The sequence below is a fragment of the Mustela nivalis genome, assembly GCF_964662115.1.
Source record: "Mustela nivalis genome assembly, chromosome: 6".
NCBI classification, from domain to species: domain Eukaryota; kingdom Metazoa; phylum Chordata; class Mammalia; order Carnivora; family Mustelidae; genus Mustela; species Mustela nivalis.
The window spans coordinates 145,109,877-145,136,808 of record NC_139025.1 but is presented as its reverse complement, the minus strand read 5'-3'; the positions used below and the strand labels follow the sequence as shown (position 1 = coordinate 145,136,808).

The 26,932-nt window shown below is 35.9% G+C and overlaps 1 protein-coding gene and 1 long non-coding RNA gene across 3 annotated transcripts in view; one reads left to right on the top strand and one right to left on the bottom strand.

Annotated features, from left to right (window-relative positions):
* Positions 1-14,986: 14,986 nt before the first annotated feature.
* CHD2 (chromodomain helicase DNA binding protein 2) overlaps positions 14,987-26,932 on the top strand; it is a 121,605-nt gene continuing 109,659 nt past the window's right edge. The window contains exons 1-2 of one of the 2 annotated variants that reach the window (XM_082736714.1): positions 14,987-15,761; positions 16,113-16,245. In XM_082736714.1, the coding sequence (XP_082592840.1) occupies positions 16,184-16,245 (62 nt within the window). In that variant the 5' untranslated portion in view covers positions 14,987-15,761; positions 16,113-16,183. The remainder of the gene's footprint in view (positions 15,762-16,112; positions 16,246-26,932) is intronic. The other variant, XM_082736715.1, reaches the window with a different exon arrangement.
* On the bottom strand, positions 16,292-25,526 carry LOC309867674. Its single transcript, XR_014313302.1, has 2 exons — positions 22,085-25,526; positions 16,292-22,016 (listed from the first exon to the last, which is right to left on the bottom strand). It is a non-coding gene; the product is annotated as an uncharacterized lncRNA (long non-coding RNA).

Here is a 26,932-nt window from a genome sequence, read left to right as displayed (position 1 = left end):
CCTGACTGCGTTTAAACAAAAATAAAACTTGCTTTTTTTTTTTTTTCTTTTTGGGTGTTGGCTTTTAACTCTTTCAAAGCCGATTTTGAAAACGGCTGCAGTGTTACAGATGAGAAGGTACTTGCTGCTGATTAAACCTCTGTGACGTTAAGGTTGTCTTTAAAAAAGAAATGCAAGTTGGGGAAGTGCCGCTGGTATTTCAGAAATTAGGAAGATAAGTTTACTATACCGTCTAGGCTGTTTAATGGAAATAGGTTTTAATTTCGGTGCTAGACGATGACGTTTGATTAAGATAGTTTATTTTACCGACTAATGACGCCAGGATTAGTTGACATTCTCCTGTTTGAATAAGGCTTAAATAGACTGTTCGGTACTTTTTAAAAGGTCAGAAGGAGCCGTTATCTGTAACTTACCACACCTGAATGTTAGAACGTACTTGGATCAGTTCCTGGACTTCAAAAAAGTTGAAGTTTATCATTTTCTTATTTTTAACAATAATGTATGTTAGCACAAGCCATGGTTGGCAAAACTTTTGCAAAGGAATATTCTGACGCCAAATCTCTTTGTGAAGTTACTTTCTCGTAGTGTAAATATCAAAGTAGGACTGTTCTCGGTAATGGGAGATGAAGAGGAGCCATATTTGTTGCATTTGTTGCATGCATAAAAATCTAGATGTGCTTAAAACGGAACAGTATTTGAGTAATAAATATTGCTTTCTCGAAAATTTGCAGAGTCCTGTGTAGTTGTGAGTTTAAAAAATAGAGAGGGGATGTAAGTTTAATGGTTTGAAGAACAAACCACAGATGCACAAACCTTTGTGTATGTTAGAATATATTTGTCTTCATTCTGCGGTAGCTCTTGTGTTGTAAAGGTGCAGATCTACGTAAAAATAGTGTTGGGCAGATTTACGTAGTACCTAGAAAATCAAAGGTACTGGTGTAATCCACTGTGTTTCTGATGGTATTTTTGTCAGTGAAATTGTTTTATGTTCCGAATAGCATTCATACAGTGCTACATGTTACATCAGTTGCGCATATCTTGATTTTACAGAATCTTTACCAATTTTGGTTTTTCAAAACAACATTTTTGAAATTTGCAAACACTGAAAGTAGTTTTAAATGTATATTCTGAAACTATTTTTTTCAGGCCCTTTTTTTGAATACCAAAATTCAAAATAATTGCTAGCAATTTTAACCTCGGAAGATCTTTTTACGGGAGAAATGGGGGAAGGGAGAGACTGAAAATGTTCAAGACCCTGGTTTGAAATTGTATAAAGGTCATAGATACTACATGTTTTAGACTTGCTTAAAAAACAAAGCTAATAGCACACTTGGTGAGATCAAGTAACTTGTGGTTTAAAAATTTAAAGTAACTAGTAGCCATTTTAACTTCACTAATTTCTCCTGGAGGAGTAATATTTAATTGCTCATAATTGCCAAAGGTATTTCTAGATGGCAGTGGGAATTTTAAGATGATTTCAAATGTGTTTAAAAACCGTAACTTTTTCCTTTGTTTTGTGTATTACCTGGCATCAAAAGAAAAATAAAAAAACAAGGTTATAATCCTAAATCTGTCTTGAGGATGTGAATTTTCTGGAGTTTATTTAATCTCAGTGCCTTAATATCTAGTGTTCATGCCACTAAAAGATGAGGAAAACATGGATTGATACATCATTAAGATAAGAAATAATTGCAACCTTAAATGTAAAGGTAGTGTGTGGATGAGCCGTTCCTAAATTTGTCCATAGATCATGTATTTGGAATATTTCTCATTGTTTCATCACACTGAAACTTTGGCCAAGAACTGTTCAAAAAATCAAAACATTGATCTCATCTTTTTTTTTTTTAAGGTAACTTACAAGATTAAAATTAAATTTGGTTGATGATGGTTCTGAACAAATACAGCTCTTTTATTTGAGGTAAGACGGTAAATTTTTATTACTTTCACACAGAAATAAGCCTGTTTGGTTTCTATTTTGCTCTTTGGTTTTCTAGGAAGTGGTGATTATGAGTAAACTAAATATCTGGAATAATTTTAAAAAGCCTTTAAACCTTATCATTGAATGAAGAGTATATGTGCTGAGCCATTGTAACTTAATGTGCCTTTTGAATAGTTTAAAATACTGAAGGTCTCTTAAGCCTTTGTTTAATTTTGGGAGCAAGAAAAGACTGATTATATTTTGAGAAAAATGGTAAACCAGAGATACTTTTTCTCTTTTTAATTCTCTAGTGTACTGTACAAACTAATTTTTTAAGTATTTAAAGAAATGAATTTATTGGAAAATTTGAACTAGGTACTATTCATAGTAGTAGATTATAGGGAAGAACGGTTTAAACATCAAGTTTTGTGAGCATAGCTTTTAGTTTTTGTTTTCAGTTATATAATAAAAGTTTTAAAACAGTATTTGCTGTTCGTTGTTTCGTTAGTAAATTGTTTAGAATATTGGTGTGTTTCCCTCCCTCCCCCAAAGGTATGCCATTTTGAAGACTGAGAACCATGGAGTTTTATCCTTGAGTATAAAGGAAATATTCGCAGAAGTCTCTATTTTATACAGCAAGTAAGTAAACGTTTTATTTAGCATCTTAAATAGCTACCACATTTGAATAGGAATATACCACTAAAGTTTGTCAATTAAACATAAAATATAGACTCTTTATATTGAAAAGGAGATGAGGAAAAAAGCCCATCAAATTCCTTTACCTTGTATCAAAGCACTTACGTATTCTAGTAAAAGTTGATATCCGTAATTCATATCAGAGAGTAAGATAGTACTTTTTAGTAATATGCTGCTTCAGGATTATGGTTAAATCAGTTGTTGAGTTATCACAATCATATGTTTTTATAATCTGAAATTTTTTAGCCATTTTTTTGATGATATAGGTCATGTTTTTGAAATGCCCTAGAATTTTGCATTTGCTGATCTCCAATTCTTAAAAGAACTATATCTTAAAAAGTGAAGATACTTTTCATATTTTAGTTCTTATTAGTGGATTTAATATATTCATTTTACCTATTTTTACGGTTTTGTTTTTAAATAGGTAGTAAAATGAGTTATCTTACAGGAAATTAGAATAATGCAGATCTAAAGAGATCTGTAATCCAACCTTGATAAAATTGTTTCTAAAGCGTAAAAGGGAGAAATAATTTTCAACGTGTATGAGATACTTTGACACTTAAAACTAGATATGTGAATGAAAAAAATTTGCTGATAATTTTCAAGAAATGTTTCTTACAAGTTAACACTGATCATGGAAATTGCTGCTAAGCTGATGCAGAGGAAATATGTATATACAGTAAGAGGTATCTTGGAAAATTTTAAGAACAGTCAAATAAGTAATACGAAGGCAAGCTTATCTTTGTCCTTGAAATGTGGAAAATCTTTTATCTCTTGATGTTGGCTTATTGTATTCATTGAAGTAGGTGATAAAGGTAATATTTTTATTGTATTTGTTGTAGCTTAATTTTTCCTTTTCAGTCATTTTGCAGTTTCACCAAATTTGTGTTTAGTGTGCAAAAGAAAACAATGTTAAGACTTGACTATAGTGTTTTTAAAGATCTAACATCATACAGAAAAAAATGAAGCATTTTTCATCTTAACCTTTAACATAAATGCCAAGGTTATGGTTTCTTGTATAGAAGTGATAAGATATTAGATTATTTTATAAATGTGGTTGGGCACTTTTAGAAAAATTGAGAATTGGGCCTCTTAGACACAAATGTATGTGAAATATAATGTGATTTTAAGTTTAAGTCCGCAATAAATTTATAATGGGCTACCGAAGAAGGTACAATTTGACCCATTAAAATAAAAAATGAATGGATGAACATTAGATGTGTTAAGTGATGATTTTATTTTATTTTATTTTTTTTACTTCAGTATCAATAAATATGACCAAAATCTAAATGATACAGTAACTTCTAAATTAGTCCCCAATCTGATGGAGTACAGCTTCCCTTTTATCACCAGTAAGATAAAGGGTTATAGCAAATCACATTTTAAAAAAGTCTTACATCAAAGTCAACCCTCATGATGATGCTTATATTCCGTGTTCTGGTATTTGTGCTTGGGCCAAGCTTGTAAAAATGAGCAATACATTTGATGGGCAAAAGTAATGGACACGTGAGAGCAAATATAAATGTAGATACTATTTTAAATTCCCAAATTTCTTAAAAAAGTAACTTACTAGTTTACTACTGTATTTTGTTTCAGAACTGAAGTGATACTTAAATACTTTTATTTGGGCATTTGAACGAACTTTTGAATCATAAAAATCACCTATCGAATTGGTGACTAGGTTTCATTGCATTTGTTATTATGGTACTATTAAAAAGTACCTGAAATTCCACAGAAATGAAAGCAGCCGTGCATGCCCATAGTTAATTACAAGGTTTTCATGAACTTACAGGCTGCATTACGTGATATAGGTAACTTTGAGTATAAATTTTCTTTCAAGTTGAATTGTGTTATTTGTAGTTTTTTGATAATTTAAAAATTTGATCTGGACAGCCAATTAATTTACTTTCTCTCCTGAGATTTTTTTGTTGAGGCATAAGGGGAAAAAGATAATGAGAGGACATCTCCATCTTTGTTAATGAGGTGTGTGTGATAGAGTGGAAAATACAGCTGTGATTCAGCAATCAGGAGATGAACTTGTAAATGTAGATTAGCCCTGTAATCTTGACATTCTCTGTAGACATTAGTCTCCTAATCTACAGAAAATGAGTTTCTTATCTCTTAAGATACTTTAGCTCTTAATTGTGCGGTTAAAAATAACTTTAAAGGAGTATCTTAACTCCTTTATGCAAATTGGAGAATAGTTTTTATAATTTTTACATTAGAAATTATGTGTGCTGTTTCTGTGAAGAAGTGGGTTGGGTAACATGAGACCCAGGTGATAGAGTATACCCAACTTTGTTGATGGTATGCATTCCAAAATATTAATATAAATGCAGATGTTAGAAGGTTGATTTTTTAAAAATAGTTAAGGTGTGAAATTTTATTTAAACAAGGGGGATTTAGAATGCTGCAGTAAAAAATTGTTGGATTTTCCCCCTAATGTTTAAATATACTTAAGATTTAGTGTGTTTAATGTAACATTTGCATCTGGCTATCACAATGATAAATGAGGACTTATCATTTACGTGCTTGATATAATCGACTTCTTAAGAAATTTTTATGCCTCAAAGATACATATCTTCAATTTACCAGCTACTTTCCCATTCTTAGGTTGAGTGGCTCAATACAAACTTAGAATTTTCAAATTGGCTGTTATTTCTGAATGTAATTAACCTTTACAATTTAAATTCAGGGATGTTTTGAAGTTTATAAATAAAAACTGTATGACTTGATTGTTTTCATAACATTCAGGTGGCATGTTCTCTACAACCAGATGAAGTTTTGATTTGTACATTGTACAGGCTAGATCTGTGTTTTGGAAAATAATCCTTTGCTTTTTGAAATTAAGCTGTTTATTTGATAATGAATATTTCCCAAACAAGCAATTTATACCCAAATGTGTACTACATAATAATCATAATCATTTTAATTTAGATGATGAATATAGTTTGCTTAACTTTAATGGTTTCTGAGTTGACTTACGAATGTTAATGACTTTATTGCTACCTTATTTATGTGGAAGGTTTTATTTCAGAGTGCTCTCCGATTTAAATGTAAACATTGTTTTAAGGACTTTAACAGGTTAAAAGTGATGTAATCTATACTTTAAGAAAAGCACAAGTGGGCTAATAAAGATGAGTCTTTGCCTTTTAATATAAAAAAGATCAGAATTCAAAATATACATTACACTTAAAATTTTATATTAAATGAAAATCTATAATATTGCAAACTCTTAAAGATAGGTAGGAATATGAGCACAATCCAGCTTTTGTAGTCTGCTTAAGCAAAACTTGGGTCCTTCCCACTCTTTTCAAAGGAAGGCAGAGTCCTGCTTTCTCTATTTTGGGGAAGGAGATGTTATGGTAGATTACATTGGTGTCAGTAATTTTTGAAGTGGTGCAAATTGAGATCCAAGTCCTCTCTTGTTTTGGTGGAGTGAAGCACATACTCTCTCATAGGTAGCTTTTTAGTCACAATGTCGGACCAGTGTGAAGGATTTCCCTCAGACATTCCTTTTGCCAGTGGATGTCAGTTCCACCTTTCTCTTAGGAGTTAAATTAGTTTAGTTCATTTGGTTGATTTAGTACTTGTTTTTGTTAACAAGCTGTATACCCTATTAAGGTCAGATTAAATTTGGAAGCTTAAAGATAAATAATGCTGTTTCTTGTAAATTGGCTTCATTTGTTAACTTGGTAGTAGTATATTTTAGCATCGTAATTCTTAGAGGTAATTTTGAAGCAGATCTTTGCTGTATTTCTTGATTAAGATTAGTCTAAATGACTGAAGCGATTTGGATTTGGTAGTATAATTAGGAACTTGCCTTATAATTTGAAAATTTGAAATCTTAGTCATGGAATAGCATTTGAGTAGGTAACTTAAATCCTAAACTATCCTGCTTTCTAAAAAGCCTTAAACTACTACACTTTTTTTTTTTTAAAAGATTTTAATTATTTGAGAGAGAGAACTAGCACAGGCAGAGGGAGAAGCAGAGTTCCTAATGAGTGGGGAGTGTGATGCAGGCCTCATCTCAAGATGCCCCCCCCCCATCATGACCTGAACGGAAGGCAGATGCTTAAACGACTAAGCCACCTAGGCACCCCAAATTATTTCCCTTCAGTATTAAACTTAGAGGTTTTTGATAGCTCTACATGTTATGATTATTAATTATACTTAAGAGCAGAGTGACTGAAAAAATACATACCTTTATTCAGAGGGCATTTGAAACAAACCTCATTTTCCATGTATAGTTTATGAGGCATTTCTAACTAGAGAATAGCATGGATATGAGACTTTTGTTACCAGGTAGGTATTTTTAAAAAGTGTTAGTGTTGCTTGAGTAGGTCTCTACAGTTGGTAATAAAAGTAGTTTGAAATTTTGTCTAAGATTTCCTTTCTCTTTATCTTAAAATAGATTAAAGTACAGGATGATGTGAAATAAATATGATGGCTTTTAATGAGTGAGAAACATCATGGCAAGTGGGTAATGGAAGTTTTCTTTTAGAAATCTTGAAAGTGGGGCGCACCTGGGTGGCTCAGTTAGTTAAGTGGCTGCCTTCAGCTCAGGTCATGATCCTGGGGTCCTGGGATTGAGCCCCATGTGGGGTTCCCTGCTTATCGGGAACCTGCTTCTCCCTTTCCTCCTCGCTTGTGCTAGCGCTCTCACCATCTCTTAAATCAGTGAATTAAAAAAAAACAACAACAAGCCAACTCTTGAAAGTGGATTAGATGAACAACCAGAAATTTTGGATGATCCTGTACTGTTAAGTGATAGTTGGAGGGGCGCCTGGGTGGCTCAGTTGGTCAAGTGGCTGCCTTCAGCTCAGGTTGTGATCCTATGGTCCAGGGATGAAGCCCCACATCAGGCTCTCTGCTCAGTGGGGAGCCTGCTGCTGCTGTTCTGCAGTTCCGCCTTGCTTGTGTGCGCTCTCTGTCAAATAAATAAAATTGTAAAAAAAAAAAAAAAGTGATGTTGGGCCCTGTTAAACAGCTAGTAGTATACCCTGATGGTCCATTAAATTTAGAAAGACCAAATTTTACCTATTCTGTTGGAGTTCTTGGTGAATGAGTCTTAGGCATGGTTTTTATAGTAACAATCTACAGGTGAGCTGTATATAGTCAGATTTAAAATTCTCGGGGTTAGAACTTACTTTCTGCTTGGACTGTTTTGTTTGTAAATACATGTATGTCTTGGTCTTCTGGTTGATGATTCTTGTTTTGAAATTCTGGAATAAATCATGGCATTTTAGTAGTCTATTTTTTAATCTTCTTTGCATAAAATTATATTCTTTTTGTTTCCTGCAGAAATGTGACTCCAGAGACTGAATTCTCTAAAGGGCCTGTACAACGTAGTAGATGTTGGTGGAAGCATTTAGTAAGTTCTATTTAATTTTCATGTTTAATCTGTTTTTAAATTAAAAGTGACTTTGGAAATTGAATAATTGAGTCAGAGTTCTAGAAACATAAAGGGATTTAGTGAAGCTCAAAGCAGAACAAAAGTAAAAAATCTGGTTAGATATGTGTGAAGCTGATTAAAGTTTTGCTTGTTTATTCCAACCTGTCATTTTCTTTCTTAAACTCTGATGGAATGCAAAGTAACCCACGTATGAACATACTTCCAACATTTCACCCTAGAATTAGGTGGTGGTAAAGTCATCCCCCCATGTTTGTAAATAAAGTTTTATTGGAACACAGCTAGGCTCTTTCATTTACACATTGTTTGTGTTTCTTTTCCCACTGTAGCTGCAGAGTTGAGAATAGTTGTAGCTAATGGTCACAAACCCTGAAGTAATTACTACCTTGTTCTATAAAGAAAGCTTACCTGTCCTTGTCCTAGATCTATCAGCTTAATCCTTCCTGTGTAGAACTCAGAAGCCCTTGGGTTTTCCTTTGGTAATAGAACATACTTTTAATGGATTTCAGTGTAACAGTTTTAAGATATAAAGTAATTCTGACCTTTCCTTAAAAAAAGTTGTGTTGTGCCTTAAAAAAAGGTACAACAAAAAGTTCTTTTCACAGTGAGATTATGCTTTGATTTTAGAAGACTTGGTTACTACTGCTGTGTGACATTCTAACACCCAACATGAGAAAAAGTGAGAAGAGAGTGTAGAAATGAATTTGGATGGATCCTCCAAAGGGTTTATTTATTATTGACAGGACTTAATAGGTATGATTATTACATCCTCTTTCATAAATATTTTTGAGTCCTATTTGGGGATGTAGATTTTAGAAGATAATTTTGTTCCTCATTAGTACGTAACTTCCATTGTATAATGGCTACTAGGTCCCACAGAAGGTGAAGTTCTGGGTTTCTTTTTTTTTTTTTAAGTTTTTATGGGGATAGTGAGGCCAGAGTTGAAAACTTCCTGGTGTACAATTATTGATCTCATGTCTCATATTTTAAAGTGATTAATTGCCTGGCATAAAGTGGATGCTCAATAATTATGTTATTTATGGTATATCATTTCTGTTAAACATTATTTGTCAACTATTGGCTTAGGTCTAATTAGAAAACAACCATTATTAAAATAGAAATTTTAATCGTTAATTATTTTTAATGTGTCTGAAAATGAAAACCTTGACTCAGTAAAGAGTAAAAGGAACAAGAAACTACCAACTTCCAGTCTCTTAACATGTACATGTCAGATTTTAAACTAATAATAGGGACAACGGGAAAGATTTGATTTGATTGTAAAACCTTAGATGATTCTTAGTTACCATAATTCATCTTACTCTCTTGGTGATCAACATTTGGCTGGTCTTTTTAAAATAAGTTTGTGGTTGGTTTTTATGCCCACTGTATTTAGCACCCAGACTTATATTGTAATTCTATTGAGGATTCAAGCTACTTTTTATAATAGGACACCTGTGTGAGTTCAGTATTAAATATTTTCAGGTTTAAAGACCAGCACAAGGAAGACTGTTGTCAAGTCATAAGCACCAAGAATCTTAATTACATGATGGGAAGGATCAGTTTCTGCTTATCATTCTTTTACATGCTTTTGTCCCTTTGGTTTTGCAATAACTATTTGAGTTTCAAAGTGACATACATTAACAATTTATTGTGACATTTTTAGAGCCATCTACTTTTAAAATTAAGAATCATTAATCATTTCTTTTTCCTTGTTCCCCTCCCTATCCTCCACATTTTTTGGTGGTATTAAAAATGGGAGTTGCTGGGAAGTAAAGATAAGGAGGTGGCTTATGCTTATTTTAGCAGAGCCCCTTGTAAACCCAATTCAGTAAAGAATCTCATTTCAGCTTCTGTCACTTGCTTGCATTTCAGCTGACTTACTTTATTTTACAATATCTTTGATTTTGGAACAAATGTTCTGAATTAGAATTTAAAAAGAAGACCGTGTCCAATTTTATATTTTAAAATTTCTGGATGTGTACAGTACTTAGGGATTTTAAGAGATAGCTGTTAGTACCTTCTTACCATAGAAACCTTTACTTATGCTTTTGGGAATTTTCTTAGAACAGTTTTCCTTAAAAAGAAGATCTCAACTATGAACAGCAGGGTGGAAAAATTCTACCTGTTTATAGAATAAGCTTGAAGCCTGTATGTAAAATATACAAAAGATCTAGGTCTGTTTGATGATGGGATTCTAGATCAAACCATCATCATTTCAGTATGTCTGAAGTAATTCACAAGTTACTGGAGAGATTATTGATAATCTCTAAATCTAAGGCTTTGATATCTGAACCATACTCAGTTTTCTGTACCAATGTTACTTTAATGCATGATTAAATTCTCTTTAAAGCAGAAAGTATCTTTAAATAGTTGACCCCCTTTATCCAATGGATTTTTCAGAGGTCTTGTTATTGGAATATAAATTATTTTGATTAGTAAGTTTAGTTTTTAGATCTCCATGTACTTTGGTTATTGTGTAGTAGCTGAATAACATTTATTGAGGTCTTTCTATATGCCAGGTAATGTAAATCTGTAAATGTACTAATTTAATTCTCACTACTGCCACATGAGGTAGGTACTACTATTTCTGTTTTACAGATGAAGAACTGTGGATTTTGTTACTAAGAAAAGATCCAGGCTCACAGAATTCATGCCTATTTTCCTTTTTATTTTGTAACATAAATTTGCTTATTTGCAAATTTAGTCTTTTCAAGAATTTGGAATTCCATGAAAGTAAATGGCTTACTCACAAATCCCTCATTGATTTTTTTAAGGTATTTTGATGCTTGACTGAGCACTTTTGCATATTAATAAAATTCTCACTTCTTACTTTTCATTGGCTTTATAGGAGTGCAAGACCGATTATGACTTTTTAATGTCACAAGAGTTGTTTGCTCCTGTGGCATTTGTCTTTTTTTAGTTGTCTTAAACATGTAACTGATAGAATATCAATATGCTAGTATTTTGTAACCTCTTGTCACACAAACTATTGCATTTTATTGAACAATTTTAGAATGATTTTAACGTCATTAGGTTTTCTTTTGAAATTTTTTTAAAGTAATGATTTTAAAAGGAAATTTCAGTGTCCTGGACAAATTTTACCTCTTGTCCTGTGGCAAAAGAATATAAATCATTGCGTTAACCATTTAATGTACTAAACTGAATACATTTCACTTAGCCATTGAAACAATTAAAACTTGTTATCAGTACATTAGTGTCATTGTTGATCCGTAATCATGTTTACATCTCCAACTTTATTTAGAGCTTGATCTTGCAATGTAATAACAGAGATTGGGGAGAAATTAATATAAACAGTAAAAGAGAAATGATGGTACTTTTATTTTTAATACTTCTGTATAGTAATATATGTCCGTTTTAAGGAATGAGTAGTTCAAATGGAAGATACTTCATTGATATGAAGAATGGATGAGTTGTGTAGTTCTTACTTTTGGTGGAGAGAAACCAGTAAAGTATGTTAAGGAGAAGCATCTTATATTTGATGTTTATTACTGATGTGACACTCAATTTTAGTCGTTTTTTTAGTATGAGTGGTAGTTACCAAGTAGTTTACTACTTGTTAGTAGTTATCAAGTAGTTTGTTATCAAGTAGTTTACTTAAGTAGATATTTATTTTGTGTATGTAGACAACAGATCCTAATTATAGTTTAGGAGATAAGATTTAAGTACCTGAAGAGCAAAAATGCCTTATATTTAATAATCTAGTCACCTAGACTTTATGTGTACAAATTTAGTTTGAGAGCTGCAAAATTGAGGAAGACCAGAGTTAAAACTTATCTTTGCAATTACGTTTGCTCATGATGGATCAGATCATTTAATAGTAGAATATCCTGGCTTCCCACTTAGTCCCTTTAGGTCAAATTATTTAAGTAATGGATTTGTTTCTCTGTGAGGAACATTTGATAACCTCGGCAACAGAAGTATTTTACTTGCACTTAATTTGAAATCTGATAGCAATTTATGGCAAATACCAAATAGGCCACATAGATATTTTACATTTTTATCATTTTTTTCTGTAGTTGGCTACATATTTTTTCTGTATTCTCAAATAAGTTGCTGAAGATGGTGGCATCTCTTTTGGCCATTTGTGTTACCTAAACAGAATTAATTAACATCTGTTGAACTGGAAAACCATGGGGTTATACACTGCCTTGGTTTTTTTTTTTTTCCCCCTTAATCTCAAAATTCTTTTCCATAATTAGTTTTATTTGAAGAAGTTTGGAAAGTTTTCTGCATTGAGATTTAGAATACATAGTGTTGCTATAATTTAGCTTTCCAGGATTTTGAATTTAACAACATTAAGTATGTAAAATTTGACTATTCACTGCCACTTTTTTATAGTTACATATGTATCTGTGACAGTAGAAGAACTTTGTTACTCACTTGCAGTCTTGCCATGATCCTCTCCTTGAGAAGTGTGTGTAGAACATAGAAACTTTAATACAGTTTTATAGTTTAAAGCTGTTACGAAATTAAAACTTTGTGTATGGTAAGAGTATCTTCAAGGTGGGTGGATGTTCTCTGTTTGAAGGAATAAGATTATCGGTATTCCAACAGCATTTTTTTCTTTCAATGTTTTCATCAAGCACCCAGTCAGCTTGAAGAGTCTCACATGGACCCTACCACTGAGAAAACAAGATGGCAGTCCACTATGGGGATTTGAGGAAAATGGATTAATACAAGAGTGCTGTGATAATACACAACCAAGACAGGGTTCTTTTAACATGGATTTCATGAAATGAAGACATAGGTTTCTTACCCAGCACAAATGGACAGTGGATTTGACTTTCTAAAGACTTTTTGTATCCCTAAATCAAGTACATTCTTGACAATTGGAGAAGAAAGATGGCACAGTAACACAGATGTTAGTTTGTATGCCTGGAAATTTTTGCAGTTGGATTTGTATGAGTATGATCTTGTGGAATGTTAACTTTAATAAAATTTCTTACACTTTAAAATTTCTCAGTTTGGGCTTTTTTTTTTCAAGCCGAAGTTTCATTAAATGTTCAATTACTGCCTTAACACTTTGACTTTTACAGTTCCCCAGCAGTAGGTATACTGAATAAAGCTGGTAAAATGGAAATGGTGTGCTGAAAGAGGGTTCACTTGGTTGATAAATATTTGTCTTTTTTCACAAAGTTGTGGAAATTTGTGCATTAAGAGATGCTGGTTTGGTTGAAATGCTATTTTGAGCTTTCTTGAAACATCTTGGAAAATAACTTACCAAGGGGTAATAATAGGAACTTTAATTTGCCATGAGATTGTAATAAGCTTATAAAACAAAATGCCTTTTGCCTCAAAATTCAGAATGAGTGATAAAATATTTTTATGAGTTATTTTGTGTTGATGGAAAAGGTCTCTCTTACCTATGCTTTTTAATATTATGTTTTACAGTAGAATATTCACCTGAACCTTTAACCTACTGGTGCCTCTTGTTGTTTTAGTGGTTAATATCAGGAAAAGAGGTATTGGGTTTATATGGAAGTGTCCTTAGGGTATTCGTAAAAGGATTTAAGATTTTGGTGGCAATAATGTCTATAATACATTTTATGTAAATATGAAGGTAGGACTTTATCTTCTATTTTTCTTACTCTGCTTAGGAATTTAAATAAATCCTGCCGTGTCGTAGATTGTTTGAATTCTAGGTGAATGCTACTGTTCCATTTATTGATAATTGACTAATACCAGTTTCAGTAAGAATGATAAAAGTAGGATAGACTTCATTTTGATAGACCAAATGACTTGTTTATTGTATTTTCCCATTATACAGATAACAAGGAAGAGTTCAGGTTGAATTCTTTTTTTTTTTCCATGAGAAATAATCATTTTGTGTGACTAATGCCAAATACCATAGTGTACACATCTCTGATCAATACATGTGCAATATTTATTCTCATTAAGTGATTTGAGGTGGTTGGTCTGTATAAATGAAAAGTGGACTTTTGGATTTTGATTCTGGTAGAAAATTTAATGTTTTGTAGAAGGTATAGAATTGAAACTAGGTTTTGATTATGGATTTTACTACCTAGATGCAACATTGTTGGTCTTGTTAGGTATAAACCTAAAATGGGTTTCTTAAATGAGGCGAGAACATTGTTCTGGTATACTAAAATGTAAGTAAGGAAAGTTGATTTTTTTTAGATGCGTGAATGTTTTCTTGGGGTGCTTTTTGAGAGAAATGTGTTAAATTGTTTTTTGGCATTAGTAGTTATATTGTTTCCATAGATCTCATGGTTTTGGTATTTAGGAGAATTTGTCTTGTGACATTACTTTGATAACTTGCCATCAGATAGGACCAATTATTACTAACTTGCCATTGTTGGAATGGGTATATGCTTTAGAATTTGATTTGAAATAAAAGGTAATGGTTGGGATATATGTGTGTTGTATTGGTTTGAAGGTGGAGTTTCTTGGGTTTGTTAAAGGGTGTACATAGTAGTTCCATGCTCTTGAATTTAAGAACTTTGTTTTGCCTGTGTGAAGTAAATTCATTGTGGTTATGAGGATTTTTTGGTGAAGTGTGCAAGGTTATATATAATGGGTTAAAGAATTTTATTTTAAGTTTAAGGAAAGATTGAGGTCCTTGGGTAAAAGCTAGTTGCATTAATTTTTTGCTCTAATGCAACTGAACACTAGGGAGGCGCTGTTGAGTTGTACCCCTTTTTCCAGTTGGGATGGAAAATTCCCCCATAAACTTTGTCATTAGATAATTTTTAGGCTTCATAAAGAAGGCAAGACTTGAATTTAATTTATGAAATTGAGGTTTTGCTTTTGTTTAGAAACCATTTTACCCATGGGGGGGTTAATTTTTAAAGAGATTAATACTTAAGCTTAGCTTTATATTCTCTAGGAATTATCCCTCTTTCAAAATGGCTTGATAAAACACCACTTCCTGTCCAGAGAGGAAGTTATTTTAGCTCAAGGACTGAAATATTTAGCAGATCTTTAGACAAAAGGAACAAATTACATTTCTCTCTGGCTTAAAAAGGGTGCTTGAGCCAGAGGGGGTTAAGAAACCCTCCCTCCTCCCCTTGATGGGGTGGTCTGGAGGGGCAGGGAGGTGTGGGGGTAGGGGTCCTCAGGCTCCCTGGGATGGAGGATCTTTTTTTTTCTTCTTTTTTTTTTTTTTTGGTGGAGATGAAGGGGTGGGTCTATGGTACATCACCTGAGTTGTGGGGTAAATGTAGAGAGTGTCAATCAAAGGCAGAGCTCTCAGAGCTGGGAAGGAGGCTCTAGATGGCGGCTGTGCCTTAGAGAGAGCGCGCTCTGCTCCCTGCCTTCGCCTCACTTTACGCAACTTTCCCTAACTTTCGGGCAGCCTCAGGGGGCCCCCGCAGCCCCCTGCCTCTCCTAGTGACTTACTGGGGTCGATTCGAACCTTTTTAAGGGAGAAAAGCAGCTTTTAGGAGCTTTCTTTTCGTGCCTTGTTGGAAAGAAGCAGCCGTACTGAGAGCCCAGGTCGTTGTTTTTTCCAGCTTAGAAGCCATGGCGCACCTCCATTTTTGTGCGCTCTCCTAATGAGGTTTTTTTCCTTCCGGACCCGTTTTAGTATTAATTGTTGCTTTATTTTTTTGGCCAGTTAACATATTGGAGGATTATTTTATTTATTTTTCGTTTTTGTAACGGAGAATTTTGTTTTTATTTTTAATTATTTGGGATCTGATATTTTTCTACTACTAGATAGGACTCTTGCTTTGGACCTACTACATGGATCAGGTAAGTCCATGATCGTTAGTGATAATTTTAAAGATTTATATGTATAAGTTCGCTTTATTTTCTGTAAATATGAGAAATTCCTGGATGACGCAATAAGATACAGAGATTGTTATTTGTATCCAGTGTGTTACTTTGAGAAACTTTCCTTATTGATAGTGATGATTCTCCCTGTTCGGTTTATCCGTTTTGGTTTTTTGTTTTTTTTTTTAAGGAAAAAATAGAAATATTTTGTTTTTTGGTGCTTACCGCTGTTGTGTTATAAGAATATCGTTACATCGTCAGGACTTTGTTCCTGATAATAAAAACCATCGATAGAAGCTGGGACCTTACCTTTCTTTCAACTTTTGACAGTAAATACCTGGGCACAGGACTTCAAAGCAAACACAGATTCCCCCTCCCCCTTAATATTTAAGAATTAAAAGATGATGAGAAATAAGGACAAAAGCCAAGAGGAGGACAGTTCGCTACACAGCAATGCATCGAGGTATGAGCTATCAACTTTCTTCCTTTTTTCTTTTTTTTGGGGGGGAAACCTCAGCTTACATTGTTTACCTTGACAGACAGGGAAAGCTGTCTGTTTTATTTTAAGTATTTTACTAATTTGGATTCGTTTTTTAAAGCGTGACCTTGAGATTGCTAATATGCCACACCCTAATTTTTTGGTAGCAATTTATGAAAGTTGAGTTGTGACTTAAGGCCTCTTACAGCAGTCAAAAGGTAAGGTACCTTTATTCAAAGGGGCCTTTCCTGTAAACTACAGTTTTTCTGTTAATAAATTTCAGTTTTTAGGTTTTTGTGCTGTAGAAAAATGACCTTGTCGGTTTAGCCATTGCTGCATTGCACCATTTTACATACAAGGCAAATTTTTTCTTTGAAGAATCTAGGATACCCAAACTTGTAACTGAAGGCCATAGAGGAGCCTTGTGGTAGTAAATTATAGTAAATAGACGTTTGAGAAAGTTATATGAATGAAAAAATGTACATTTTAAAATGAAATTGCAAAAAGGACTCTTTGACTGATGCCTCTCAGTTTATATTTTTACTTGACTCTATATTTCTTTTGATACTCTTGACATTTTAGGAAATTTTGATAAGATTTATCAAAACCTTTACTCCATGGTTATAGTTCCTGCATTTATGAAATCAAACCTGTGATCACAGAAATACTGGAATACTCTTAATATACTTCTCTTTTGTGTTTGTTACTGTGATTATATTTGTATATTTTGCATTTAAAATATTTTAAGGTTTACATTTATATGCTTATATTCAGACAGTGCTTTCTGCTTGGTAGATATGTAGTATCTTATTCTTGCATTTTAGTTGTAGCTGCTTTAAATTTATTGATTTATTTTGACAGAGTCGCCTGGAATGCTTTATCTTCTGAAGCTTACAAATATACTGTTTGTTCAGATCACGATTTGTTTCACATTTGTTGGAGTATCGTAGTGACTAAGTAATAAAGCTTCTTAGACATTTTGTTGTATGATCTGTATATTAATTTTGAAAAGTACATATAAATGCATTTCTTGATGTGTGTTCTTACAAATTGTCATGTTATGAATTTTAAATCCTACAGTTAAGGATGTGATTGGTTATATGATTCCCCCCCCCAAGTTTTGCTTTTACTTTTTTAATTTTATAGAAGTAATATACTTTATTACTAGGTTAGTGAATTTGAAAGTTTTGAAGTGGTTTATTACAAATGTTGAAGTTTATGTTTCATTATACTTAATCTATTTTGACTCTTGCTTCTAAATCCACATTCTTTTGCAAATTGAGTTGTCAGACAGTTTGGACTGCTGTCTTTTTTGAACTGAATTACCCATGTCATTACTTAGGTTTGATTTAGAACAGAAAACTTATTTCTCCACTAATCCTGAGCTGATTTTTCTGAAAAGTAATGGCAATTTGAAGAAATAGGAATCCCCAGGTGTATTTGACAAATTATTATAGATTCAGTACCTAAAATTGTTACTCCCTTGAGTATGTATGATTTGCATATTCTCACATAGGTTTTGGCTTTCTTATGCAAGGTTTGTGGTTAACGTCATTGATGAGGCTGCCTTCTAATTTCAAAAATTAAGCAGTGTTGCTATTTTTTTAAAAAAATAATTTACTCCCTAGAAAAGTTACTTGGAAGTTGTCATGCATTTACCTATTGGCAGTGGGGTTATGGTTAACAAGGAAGCATGTACTGTACTTTTAAATGCACTTTGTCAAGTAATTTGATTCACATAGCTGATGGATGTTCAAAAATAATCCGAGAGACTCCTTGAAGATGGGAGTTTAAAATTCCTTACCCAAAATTGCATACCTTAATACATGTACATAATTATGACATCACTTCCTTTAAAAATTGTAAAGCTTAATGGGATGCTAGTGGTGTTTATTGTGGTAGATTAATGTAATTTTTAGGAAGTTAAAGTTCAGGAGACTGGTCAGGTACTAGTACTTGGTTCCAGTCTTTCAGAATTTCTTTGTAAGGACCTATTTCTATGGCACAAAGTCTAATATTTAGGGAATACTACAAAAATCACTTGTAGCCTGGGCCACAAGAGAGGAAGGGAGGAGTTTGCAGGTCAAGTAAATTTTGTTCTGAGAATTAGTTTAGGATCTGAAAGGATTGAGTGCGAGTTTAGGTAAACCTGATACTTGACTGTTTTTGGAAATAAAGCAATGACTTAAGTTTGTTATTCCTGTATTTTGTGAATGATTTTAAATTTATGTGTTGTATATCGTGATTTCTGAAGATTAAAATGTTCACTTTCAAAAATACCATTTTAAATACTTGAGAAATCTGTAAAGTTTTTAAATATTTAAAAGTTTTAGTGAAGGACGTATATATAGAACTGTATGCTACGTACTTCTTACCTAAATAATTGGCAGTTTGGGGGTAACTTCAGTAATACTAAAAAATGGAGACGAGAGAGAGAAGGGATGTGAATGGAACTGTGCACACAAAGAGTTCTGTGTGTTCTAGGACGCTGCGTTTGCAATTTTACCTAAAGAACTGAGACAGTTTATTAAATTTACCTCTAAATCGTCTGCCTTTGAACCAGATTTATTTTGACAACCTGCGGTGCGGGCAAAATCTTCTGCTTTTTAATCAGCCTTTTAGCAGTTACTCTGAGATCGTGGGGCTAATTAGAAATGGCATTATGCAGTTGCTTGTGGACTGAACAGGCAGTTTTTAAGTGGCAGCCATTTTATGATGCTGATAATTCTTAAGAATCGGGATTTTTGAAAATACTGAAAATCGAGTGGAAACTTGAAATATCAAAACTCCTTTCCCCCCCTCCCACCTCCCCTTTTTTGGTTCTCTGATGTTAAAATAAAGGGCAGCTCGGTAGTTAGCGCAGGCAGCAGCTCTGTGAGCCCCTGGCATCTTGGTGCAGGTCCAGCTCAGTCACAAAATGGCTGTTCCTTTGTGCCGCAGCGCTGACAGACATACTGCATTGCACTGTGTACTCGCCAAACAGCAGGAAGTTGCCGTGCGGAGTTCAAAGGCCGGCCGGCGCCGGCGCCGGCGCCTGCTGCTGATTGGCTGTGCGCACGCCTGGTAACAGCGGGTCAACAGCGGCGGCCTCCGGCAGGTCCCGCCCCGCGACGTAAGGCGCGTCGCCTCGCTCCTGGGAGGAGCGAACGCAGTGACGTTGGGCTGCGTGCGCAACCAGGGTGCTTCCTCTTCGTCTAGCGAGCCAGCAGCCTTCGGGGGCGGGGGTAGGGAAGGGAAGGGGCCGAAGCTCAGGCTGGGACTTTCCGGTGGGCGGCCTCTCCCCTGCGGATTTCGCCTCTGGGAGTCGTCTGCGCCCTTCCCTCTAGCGGTCCGCACCCTGCGGCGTGTATTCCTTTGCCCTTGCCTGGGAACGGTGTTCCTCTCAGGAGCGGCTTCTACTTTCGGCGACAGTAAAAGGCGCTCATCGGAACCTTCAAATCGAAAACGTGCCAGTTTTTTACATTTTTCCTTCCCGCTTTCCTTTCTCATATCCTAGCGGGTCCCCCCCCCCCCCCCGCCCTCTTCTGTTCAATGTGAAGAGATTAGTAAACTTAATCTTGTTACCATTGACCGAAACCTTTTAGCTCAGAGGAGATACTTTTGTTTCAAGTGAGACGTCCTAACGGGTGTTAGCGCTGTTACCAATCATGGCTCATAAACAAAGGGAAGACTGTTTGAACTTGTCCCCGTGCATTTTTACTTGGTACCATACATTTTCTCAGTTGGCATTTGATGGAGGAAAACTCAGGTCAGTATGTGCAAAGTGATTTATTTCTAAAATTATGGGGATAAGTACAAAAGAGCATAGGAGTTTTCACTTAACTCTAAATACTGTTAAAAAGTCAGAGTACAGTATTAGGCACCCATTACTACGCAAACAACTGTTAGACAACAGCTCCTTTTAAGTGTTGATAGCACCTGGCGAAGGAACTGTGACTCCCCAAAACTTGGTTGATAGTGTAATGAATTACTCGGAAGAACCTTCGGAAACCTCTCAAATCCCCGATTCTGGAAATTTTAGTTCAGTCCGGGTAAACCTATTAAAATGCTGTGGTTATGCTCATGGTCTGTCTTATTGGGAAACCCTTGGCGAGGATTTCTGGTTTAAAACAACAACAACAGCAAAAAAACCTAGTTTAGCAATTGATGATTTCATTATTCAGTCACAGATAATGAATTTAAGAAGGAAAGACTGTATTAACGTTTTCCTGCTGTACCCTGCCAAAAAGTACCCCCGTCTCCCCATGCGATTGGAGTATTGTAGCCGTAACAGCAGTGAGCTTTAGGTAGTTGGCCCTTTCAGAAGTTTCTTACTGAATGGAATACGTTCACTTCAGGAGGGGTGTGGATTGTAGGTAGAGAGGTTTGTCTGGGCATCTCTTAAGTTTCTGAATAAAGCTTTAAAAAAGACAAAATTCACTGTAATGGTTGGTTTTGTATGTTCACTTAGTTTGGATTCTTCAGGAAGAATTCTTTGAAGAGTTTATGGAAACTTTAGGTGAAGCTGGATTTTCAGTTTGTGTTATAGACTTGTCCATCAGATTTGACAAGAGATTTTTAAATTACATGCTCAGGTATAAATTACATACAAAAGAATTAGCTGTAGAGGTAAATACTTGTAGAACTTGACCATTAACTGAGTTTCAAATTAAAGTGCATTTAAAGCAACAAGAAAAATTTTCTTTCTGTGTATTGAGATTGAATTCTGGTTAGTTGTTTTACATTTTTATTATTGCTAGATGCCTTTAAATTCCTAAAAACTAGGGTAAGAATTAAGTAACATTGTATTCATGTTCCAAGGTATAGATTACTCTGTAGAAGGCGTTTTAGCCCCAAATAGATACCATTACTACTTGAGTTAAAGTACATATTATGATAACAGTAATTTATGAACTGTTTGCGTGTCCCTTGGAGCCAGTGAACTTCTTAAAGAACCAGAGTAATTAGGCCTGTTCATTAAAACTTCAGTGCATTTTCCTTCTATGTGCAAATTGGCATGAAATGGCCAGAGAATGTTGATTTAACTTCTCTTTTCTTCGTCGGTTTTTAAAACCTAATTTCCAATTGATATTTGGCACCTTGGAAATTAACATCCGTAAAGATGAAGTCCTCACAAGAACATATGTTTGATAAAGAATTTTGTGAAAGTTTTAGCAAGTTCCAGTTTGAGAGGTGAATCTGAAGCTTGGTTGACTTTTATCTGACAGCATCTGAAATTCACAGATTTTTGTTTTTTTGAGAGCCAGAGAGGGAGCAGGGGGAGGGGAGAGAGAATCTGAAGCAGGTTCCACACTTTGCACAAGACTGAGGTCATAACCCGATCGAAAGCAAGAGTCGGATGCTCAGCTGACTGAGTCCCCCAGGTGTCTCTCATAGATTCTGTAGTTGACCCCTCTCCCTTCAGCCCCTACAGCATATCCCCAACAATTGTGATATACTTCTTGAGGCCCCTGAGATTTCCAAACTCTTACCCTTTCTCCTACTTTATCCTATAAAATGTGGTAGTAAACTTGTTCCTGACAAAAAATTGAGTGACTGCTCTGTGTGACACCTAATAAATTTTTATCTGTTTATGGGCCTTTTTTTTTTTTTTTCCTTTTTTAAAAGGCCTTTTAGGTTCTTTCTGCAAACCTTAGAACTGGGCTTTTTTGAGGGGTGGTGGTTACATTAGTGAAGAAAGTTGTTCTTTTTTTTTTTTTTTTTTTTTAAATCTCCTAAGAATTATTGAGTATACAAATAGATTATGCTGGGAGATCCTTGTTGTTATAGCTGAGCAATTGTCTCCTGCCTTTAGCCTGCCCTGGCATTGAATTCAAATTTATACCATAGCAGAATTGCTGTTGCTTTGGAGCTTTAGTGTTACTAATGTAAAGCCAGAAGGACAAATTTGACTCAGTTATCAGATACTATCAAATACCAAATACCATCAAATACCTAGACTTAAATCTGTTGTATGTTTAATTTGTAATCAGTAATTTAGAACAGTGTTGCAACATGTTGTTTATATGTCTGCTATGACCTTTTCCCCTAAACAGTTTAAACTTTAATTGGCATGGCAAGCCTGGGGACAGAGACCTTTCTAATAAGTTTGAATGCAGTTTATGAGGTGGGGAATGAGCCTTTGCTTTGTGAAGTAAGTCATGGAGAACCTAAGTGTATGGAAGCCTTTCATGGTACATCTTGGAACAGTTCCTATTTAGTATTTCATTGTTAAGATACTTGGTTAGGGCCACCTTTTTTGGTTAGTTCAGAGGCATCGTCTGGATTATATTCCATACTGAAAAGTACTTTAAATTTTCTTTATTGGAGAGATCCTGTATTTTGGGGAAATGGTGCCGACAAGCCTTGGCTAAGGCATCATTCTAAGGATGGGTCCTGATATTATATTTTGGATTCCATCTAATGAATTATTTTGTTATCTGTGATGTGTCTAACTGTTAACTTCCGTACTTGGCAGGAGCTGTGTACCTAATACACACCAGTGCAGTGTTTACGTGGATACTGAAAAATTTTTTTCCCAGTATAGGCCCGTGAAGTACTCATTCTTGGATTTCTTAAAAATGTGGATAATGATAATTTTCATTGGGTTAAGAAGTTAAGTAATGTAATGCCTACGAAGTGCTTTATTAGCAAAGAGCCTGTTATATTGAAAGTGCTCTTTAAATGTAAGGTGTGAGTAATATTTTACTTAAGTTTTTTTTTTTTTTAAGATTTTATTTATTTATCAGAGATGGGGGGTGGAGAGAGAGCACAGGCAGACAGAATAGCAGGCAGAGGCAGAGGGAGAAGCAGGCTCCCTGCCAAGCAAGGAGCCCGACGTGGGACTCGATCCCAGGACGCTGGGATCATGACCTGAGCCGTCTTGTACTACGTCCCTTGTTAAGAGCCAGATTGTCCCTGAGTGAGTTTGGTGTCTTTGCCTCCCTGCAGGAGATCATTTAGGCCTAATTTAGAACCCTTTCCCTCCAGCTGATACAGTTATATGTCTAAACCATTCTAAAATGATTTTAGAAGGCAAGTCCCCTTTTAGTTAGTTGAAACCTTGGGTGTGTTTTCAGTTAATCCTCTCCTAGAATTTCCTTCTGAGAAAGCCTGCCTTTCAAAGGGAGTGTGTGATTCTTTCTGGACCAGAACAGCTTCTTGGGTGAGTCACAGCCCAACTCTTGGCAGTCACTCTCGAGTAAGGTACCTTTTACCCACCTTCTGGAGCAAGTGATTATTGCCCTGGTTTACCCGCTGCCTCATTTCCCCTCTCAAGCTGCGCAAGAGTGAATAATGAAGGCAAGGAGCAGTGCTGTTTGGGTGTAGATGTAACCGTGCTAATACTTACAGCCAATGTCTGGTTGTTTGTGGCCGGCTCTTAGTAATCCACCCTCACTAGGGCACTATATATTTGACTTAGCATATAGTCATTGCAGACCCTGGAGGGCATCTTAAAAGTACTTCAGTCCAGAGGTATCTGGGTGGCTCAGCTGTTTAAGCATCTGCCATTGGCCAAGGTCTCTATCTTAGGGTCCTGGGATTTGGCCGTACATGGGACTCTGCTCAATGGGGAGTCTGCTGCTGCTTCTCTGTGCCCTTTTATTTTCTCTCTCTCTCTTGCATGCCTGCACTCTCACTCTCAAACAAATAAATAAAATCTTCAAAGAATACTCCAGTCCAGCCTGGCTCCTTAGGATTGAGTTAATTTTCCAAAGCTCTCCATGCATTTTAAATGTGCATGTGTTTCTACATGTTTGCATGTGTTTTGAATCTTTTGACAGAGAGCACTCTTGGATTCTTTTCCTAATTCTTGATGTTGCTGTTGTGTGTCTCAGTGCCCCTTTAGGGCAGTTCTGCCAACGCCTTGCAGAAGTGTGTAGGGTGCTGTTACGGGTTGTTGTGTGCTTGACAGAAGAGGAACAGTTGCTGCATTAAGTGTAATGCCTGACTCAGCAGTAGTCTGTGCTGATGGACTTTCTTGACCCCAAGATTTTTGCATTCTTGTCTTAAATGCTTTAAATTGTAGTGCTGTTACTTGTTGTAATTCTCCACTTGATGCTTCTTTTACCAGGTGATAGAGGTGACTTCTAAAGCAATGGATGTGGGCTCTGCTGTGGAACGGTTATTTAGAGGGGTGCTTACTACACGTTGGTGGGCTGTGAATAGTCACCAGCATTAAAGAAAAATAGAATTTGATAATAAACCTCAGGGAATGGCATTTATATGGCTTACTTCTAAGTTCAGCACACATAAGGCTGGTGATCTTTAATTTTGGATTTTATTATAAAGGAAAACAGCATGTGGTAAGAATTTTATGGGAAAGTACTGCAGTAGATGTATGCTTTTTGTCTACTTACTTTGACAGGCACTATATTTTAAGGTGTTTTTGTTTGTTTTTTTAAAGATTTTATTTATTTATTTGACAGATCACAAGCAGGCAGAGAGGCAGGCAGAGAGAGAGGAGGAAGCAGGCCCCCCGCTGAGCAGAGAGCCCGATGGGGGGCTCGATCCCAGGACTCTGAGATCATGACCTGAGCGGAAGGCAGCAGCTTAACCCACTGAGCCACCCAGGCACCCCTGTTTGTTTTTTTAAATGCGTATTTTGTTAAATGTTACTGTTAGTGTAGCAGAAATGCTAGTGACCTCCTCCTGGTTTGCGAGCTCCCCATGTTAGCTGCCATGGAGCTCTTCCTTTGAAAGCCTGTGGGGGGTCCTGAGTCCTGCTTAGCTTTCATACCCATCCCATTGTGTTCCTTCACTTGAGTTATATACATAACAAGGATGTGCAGATCCTTCACAAATTTGTTTATACTGGTTTCGCTGGCAATTTTGCATTTCAGTAAGGTACCAAAGCAGTGGATGAGAGGATCGCGAAATATTTCAGTGAAAACTTAGTTGTTTGCTTTGGAAAGACACAATATATAAGGCCTTTTGTGGGCCTGGAACTTGTTAGAATGAGTCCTTTGTATGTGTTAATGTGGGGGATCCTCGCAAGCCTGTGAGGTAGGTGTGATCACTATCCCTGTTTTGCCAGTAGAAAACTGAGGCATTGTGGGGAGGGAGTAGATGGTAGAATTGGATTCAAACACTGGCAGTCTGGTTCCAGGGGTCATTTAAGCATCTTGTTAAAACTTGCCATCAAATTAGATGGCTAAGAGGAAACTGTACAGTAGGGTAAAATGGTAAAAATCTAGAATAATCCTGTGGGCGGTTTCTTTAAAAAACAAAACAAAACCAAAAACTGCTTTTAAAAAAACCTGAAAAAAAAAAACCGGAAAAAAAAACCCACCTCAAAAATCTCAATGCATTGTAGGGTTGATCGATCCCGGAAACTCAGTGCTGCTCTGTAAGTCATCGTTTTGCATAAAGAATTTCTAGTTAATATGTGGCTGCTGAAGTGATTCCCATGAGGGTGCTTGGGGACTCACGAGGAAAGAAGAGTAAATGGGAGGGGGATGTACTGGAAATCTCAGAAGAACTGTGTGTCCTTTTGTTGTCTGACTCCCATTGCCCCCCCCCCCCCCCCCCCACTAAGGATTTGGCAATGGATTATGAAGACTGGGCTTCTAATTTGTTTTGTTCTAAGCTGAGTTCTCATCTTTACTTCCCAAATAGCTCTTGTGTGAGAATCACTTGAGATTTTTTTTTTTTAAGGCCCCATATCTGCTTGGATTTTAGGGGTTATGCAGTGTGGCAGGGGAGATGATTGGTGTTGTCCAAGTGTCGCAGGTGGGTCTGCTGTGTAGCCAGGGCTGGGGACAGTTCTGTAGACATGCTCTGAAAGGAAATAGCTCTTGATTGTGGTGGGTGTTAAATCTTGAGTGTCTTCAGTTCCAGTAGATGTTATTTGACATTCAAATAGAAACAGTGTATGGCTGGTTAAGTTGTTACTTTGAGGGAGGCGAGTGGCCAGTGATGGGTCAGATTCTCCATTTCCCTTGTTTGATTTACCAAAAAAAATTGCCTTTGAATTTAGCTTTATAGAGGCATAGAAGTCTCCAGATTTACTTGCTAAGAGTCACTTTGAGTGCTTGTTAAACGTAAACGTATTCCCGGACTTTTCACCTGGAAATTTGAATTTCATCAGGGGTGGGAGGTTCCTGGGGAACCTGTATGTTGAACAACAATCATGGTTGCTTTTGTGAGGAGGCTGGTTTGGGAAATAAGGGCTAATTGGGAAAGGGGTTTGGGTCTCTGATCTGCCCCTGCCAAGATTTTATTTATTGACAGAGGGGGAGAGAGAAATCAAACAAAAGCAGGGGGAACAGCGGAGAGGAAGGGAGAAGCAGCCCCATGTGGGGCTTAATCCGCGACCCTGGGATCATGACCTGAAGCTGAACACAGACAGACACTTAACTGACTGAGCCACCCTGGCGCCCTCTGTTCTGCTTTTTAGCTGTAAGACCTAGGGCAGGAACCTCTGAGCTTGTTTCTTTTTTAAAAAAGGAGAAAGGGTAGAGTATGTGTCTCCTGGGGAAGTTAGAATTGAATAAAATAATGCTTCTGAAAGTAGTGGTTTCCTGTTGGGGACATCCCCCTCCCTGACTCCTGGCAGTGTCTGGAGATATTTCTCGTTGGGTCTGGGGTGCGTCTGCTTGGTGGAGCCTAGGGATGCTGCTAAACACCCTGTAACACATAAGGACAGCCTCTGGAGAATGAATTATCTGGCCCCAAATGTCAGTAATGCCAC